Source organism: Drosophila willistoni (genome assembly GCF_018902025.1).
Source record: "Drosophila willistoni isolate 14030-0811.24 chromosome 2L unlocalized genomic scaffold, UCI_dwil_1.1 Seg196, whole genome shotgun sequence".
Classification (NCBI taxonomy): domain Eukaryota; kingdom Metazoa; phylum Arthropoda; class Insecta; order Diptera; family Drosophilidae; genus Drosophila; species Drosophila willistoni.
The window spans coordinates 5,798,357-5,803,094 of record NW_025814048.1 but is presented as its reverse complement, the minus strand read 5'-3'; the positions used below and the strand labels follow the sequence as shown (position 1 = coordinate 5,803,094).

At 39.2% G+C, this 4,738-nt stretch overlaps 2 protein-coding genes across 2 annotated transcripts; one reads left to right on the top strand and one right to left on the bottom strand.

Moving 5' to 3' along the window:
* On the bottom strand, positions 1–2,224 carry LOC6639914 (stress-activated map kinase-interacting protein 1). Its single transcript, XM_002063238.4, has 2 exons — positions 2,013–2,224; positions 1–1,915 (listed from the first exon to the last, which is right to left on the bottom strand). Exons 1-2 carry the CDS (start codon positions 2,151–2,153, stop codon positions 281–283), a joined length of 1,776 nt encoding a protein of 591 aa, XP_002063274.1. The 5' UTR covers positions 2,154–2,224; the 3' UTR covers positions 1–280.
* Positions 2,225–2,744: 520 nt separating this feature from the next.
* Positions 2,745–4,196, top strand: LOC6639915 (zinc finger protein 239). Its single transcript, XM_002063239.4, has 3 exons — positions 2,745–2,963; positions 3,114–3,673; positions 3,745–4,196. The coding sequence occupies exons 1-3, from the start codon at positions 2,886–2,888 to the stop codon at positions 3,950–3,952; spliced, it is 846 nt and encodes a 281-aa protein (XP_002063275.2). The 5' UTR covers positions 2,745–2,885; the 3' UTR covers positions 3,953–4,196.
* The last annotated feature ends 542 nt before the right edge of the window (positions 4,197–4,738 follow it).

Here is a 4,738-nt window from a genome sequence, read left to right as displayed (position 1 = left end):
TTCAATCTTAATTGTTTTATTAAAGTGAATTTCAATAAATACTTAATGTCTAGATTTTATACAAATGTATGATTTTCTTTTTTTATAATATATATATATATATAATTTATTGTTAAACATGTGTAACACACTCTTTAGTTAGCGAACTAATACAGCTTCTTTCAAATTAGAAGAAGGAGGCGGCAGCGGCATGGGCGCGATTGGCTTCTGCTTAGAGGCAGAGGCAGAGGCAAAGGCGTTGGCGAAGGATTAGCCAATGCCCTGCCAATAGGAACAAATACTACGATTTTAATTGCTTTTTGGACAATTGTTTTTCCAATTTACGTTCACGCTGATGGAGAAATTCCCGTCGTAACGGACTTGAACGCATTTCCAGAATGCAATTTAACTTATTACTGATCTGCTCGGCCATATGTAAGTCAGTGTCAAAGTCATAGTGCTTAAAGCGTATATTGCTGGATAGAAAGCTACTGTTAGTTAATGTAGAGTGATTTGGACTACTGGGTGAATGGGCAATGCCGGCACTACCGGAACCACTTCCACCCGTATTCAGAGTGGTTACACTGCCATCCAGGGGTACGGATGTGCAATTGCTGGCAGAGAATGTCGAGGAGGAGGTGGAATTGGATTTCAACCAAATGCGTAACAAAACCTTATATTGCCTTTTCTCGGCGATTTCACAATGAACCACCAGATCGATGGGTGTGGAAATGGGTTTCTTTTGTGACCAAAATTTCGTACTCTTCAATTGATCGATTTCGATGCGTTCACCAGAAATGCCCAAAGTGACTTCCGATTTGAAGAATCGCTTGTCAATTAAATTTAAGCGAAATGAACGATGTATGGGTGCCTCCAGCATATCGATATGATTCAATAGTCGTTTCTCATAATCTCTTACGCTTTCTTCTTCTTCTGCTACTCCTCCTCCCCCGCCGCCACCAGCTAATCCTCCACCTGGATCAGCTTGTCCATTATTTAAGCTAATGTTGTGTAAAGCCTTAACAGCAGCATCAGCCAGTGATGATTTATCCTCCTCCGATGTCATCGATTTATTACCCAGCTGACCATGATAATCCACACGGGTAACTGGAGCCAATGGCCTACGTTCGGCCAATGTTAAGTGTGAGAAACCGAATTTCGAGCATGGTTCACGATTGTCTAGCGGTGGGAAATCCTCCATATCATCATTATCTTCAGTCATATAGAGGGCATAATGCTGAATGGATTTAAGGGGTACCGCGGGATATTGCTCAGAGGTTTTGTAGCAAACGAAACCAATCACTTCTATTATTTTGGCAGTGGATATAACACAAATTTTAAGCGGATAATTACGCTCGGGTTCGCTTAGCATACTCAGATAGACATTAATACGTTTGGTCGGCATGCCCACTTGGGCGGTGCCATCAAAGCGGGCATATTCGATAAAACGATTTTGAGTTTGCTTTGGACTCTTGGCCAATTGTTCGGTCAATTTGCTTTGCACACCCTCATCGGATAGATCATCGTCTGGTGATTTCTTCTGGCCACTCCCACTACTACTGCTGCTGCTGGTGTTGGGTCTTTGCTTGTGGGTTGCCACCACTTCCTTTCGCTTAAAGAAATCATTGTTTTCGGGCGGCTGGGCCTCCTCATTATAGTTGATACTTTTGATTCGTGCTGCTTTCCGTTTGGCAATATCCAATTTTTCGAGTTTTTGGGCAGTATTCGAACGAAATCTATGGGCACCCACCTCGGGATACATTTGTATGTCGAATGAGTGTGTCGATGTGTCCAGATCCTCATCATCACTTAAATCTAGGCCGGGATAGCATACAAAGTCACATTCCTGCAACGGTGCATCGGGATTGCGGATAATTCTGTCACTTTTGGCCAAAGCAGCAGACTTTGTTTTCCCAGCAGAACGTCCGCTTTGAAACTGGAATTGGAACATATAGTAAATACATATATAGTCTCTTCAATCTGTGTGCTCCCTTTCGCATTGGCAGAGGCTTCCCCGTCGCGCTGTCACTCACATTTATTTGAAATTTCCTCAAATACTCCTTGGGAAGGTCGTTGCTGAGCATCACAGTTTCGCACATGCCAGTGTCATCGGTGGATATGAAGGAGTTGCGTATGTGGGACAATAGCCAGTGCTGATTGGAATAGGTGGCCATTATTTGGTGTCCACAAAATGTTAACAAAATTTTTGTGTTACAATTCTTCTTTTAATATATATTTTTTTTATAGTTAGCCCAGCAAGCTCTGGTCACTTTAATGCTTATTATTTGTGCATCACCCACACGAAATACCCGTTACTTGTCACGGGTCACAGGTCAAGGGAAAGCAGGAATTGATTGCAAATAACAACACATATTTTAAATAAATTAAAGTACGAAACTTGTTACAGATTGATAAATAAAACTAAAAAAATTAAGATTTAAAAGTAGAACATAATTGAATTTAATATATTATATTATTATTATATCATTATATTATTACTGGTGGTGTATTAATGTGTAAAAAAGTCAGTTCATAAAATAAATATAAATATTTTATATTTAACCTAAAATGCTTATTTTCATTTAATAATACATCATAACATTGTTATTATTTCAAAACTTCACAGTGACTGGTCAAATAACTTTTGTATGTGACTAATTCAGCAACATCTCCGATTGGTAATAGTGTTGAAAAACATAATTAAAGGGTGACCGTTTTCTAAGCAGAACAGCTGTGCAGTGTTGCCAGAAACGTGAAAATTACCGTTTTTAGGATCCGGCAACGCCGTACCATAACACATTCACATTTTTTTGCACAATTTGTTTAATTATTTCAATTATTAAGAACAAATACACGGGTATCAAATACCATTAAACACCAGCCACAGCATCTCAATGTCGGATTAGATGGGCCCAACAATGGCGGCCATCGAGTTAGCATTCGACGAGACGGCACCCACTTTTACCTGCAAGCGTTGCGACCGCGTAAGTATACCGAGACACTATTCCCGACTGCTACCAACAATTGTAAAGCTTTATCATATGATGACTTCAAACACTCACTCACCCACCCACCCATCCACCCACTCCAAACTATCGAACAATTACTCACACGTTTCCCTTATTTCCTTGCAGACCTTCAAGACCAAACGCGACCAGACGCTGCATCGTCAGGAAGCGCACAATCACAATAAAACGACATATGAATGCAAATTGTGCTCGAAAAGTTTTTGCAATTCGGGCAATTTGGATCGTCACATGAAGGTCCACAACGATGTGCGTCCATTCGTGTGCAATATATGCTCGAAGGCCTTTGCCCAGGCGGTAAACTTGCAAAGACACTATGCTGTCCATAGTGGGGAGCGGCCATTCACATGCAATTTCTGCAATAAATCCTTCACCCAGCAGAGCAACATGAAACGCCACAAAATGACACATACGGGGGAGAAGCCGTTCCGTTGTCAACGATGTGGTCGCTATTTCTCACAACTGGTTAACCTCAAGAAACACAAGCTGGGCCATCTCAATGCCAAGCCCTATCAGTGTAATTACTGTGAGAAGGGTTTCACCCAATTGTCCAATTTTAAGCGTCATCTGCAATCGCATATCAAAGAGGGTGTAGATGTCGATGTGCCAGGATCCATACAGGCGGCAGCAGCATTGGCGAGAGAGAGGCTGGAGGCAGAGCAGAAACCGTAAGTTTATTTCATATTTTCCTTATTATGCTCAAGTAATACTATCAATATATTTCCTATCTTTGTTGTAGAAGCTTTTTCGAGTGTATGGCTTGTCGTGCCATATTTGATACCTTTGCCGATTATGAGAAACATGAGAGCAAATGCCATGAGGATCATGAGAGGGCACAATTGGAGGTTAATCAAATGTCTCATATGCATCCCGATGATTATTTACCTATGAAGTTCTCGGTACCCGATCTGGATACCCATGAGATCATAATTGAGACTACACATTAGACACAAACACACATACTTACGTATACGTAAACGTACACACACAAACACACATGCAACACCTACACATACAAATATTAGAAGCAAGATTGTGAAAGAAAATTGCATTGATATACATATATATATATATATATAAAAAGGAAAAAACTATAAATATATATGTACGGTATATATAATATAATATGCAGGCCAACTTAGTTATCCCATTGAAATAATAACAAATAAAATGCAGTCTATAACAAGAAAATCGTTAAGCATTTTCTCTTCTCTTTTTTATATACACGAATTTTATGTGACCTTTATTCACTCCATTTTTCCTTTTTGTTCCATTCCGCAAACGCTTCACCATGCTAACCCATATCTTGGCCCTCTTTTATTATGTTTGATTTTATGGTCATGTGATTGTAGCGGAATTTTATTTTCAATGCGTTTTTATACGCCACGCGTTCATGTGGTAAAGGGTATTCCATACACGGAGAAGAGTTTATGCGAACCTTAATCGATGCTGTCCTAAAAACTATCAGGCATGAAGATTATTCAAATTTTCAGCAACATTTTGATTGCTCAGTGACGTAAACATTTAAATTTAGTATTATTTAGCACCTTAGAGAAGGGAGGAAAACACGATTCCATTTAGTTAATAAAAATTCTCGAAAATCTAGCTAATTTGCTTATAATGGGATTTAGAAAACAAAATTTATATATTTTGTTTATCACAAAATAACAAATTGACAGGAATATATTAGAAAGTTGTTAACTCTTTTTTGCATTACGAAATGGTCTAATAGC

Bases quoted from the DNA above. Each gene is read 5' to 3' on its own strand.
- LOC6639914 (XM_002063238.4), bottom strand. From the start codon at position 2,153: ATGGCCACCTATTCCAATCAGCACTGGCTATTGTCCCACATACGCAAC. The intron at 1,916-2,012 runs GTGAGTGACAGC...TTCCAATTCCAG, and splicing joins TGAGGAAATTTCAAATAAAT to TTTCAAAGCGGACGTTCTGC.
- LOC6639915 (XM_002063239.4), top strand. From the start codon at position 2,886: ATGGGCCCAACAATGGCGGCCATCGAGTTAGCATTCGACGAGACGGCA. The intron at 2,964-3,113 runs GTAAGTATACCG...ATTTCCTTGCAG, and splicing joins CCTGCAAGCGTTGCGACCGC to ACCTTCAAGACCAAACGCGA. The intron at 3,674-3,744 runs GTAAGTTTATTT...TCTTTGTTGTAG, and splicing joins CTGGAGGCAGAGCAGAAACC to AAGCTTTTTCGAGTGTATGG.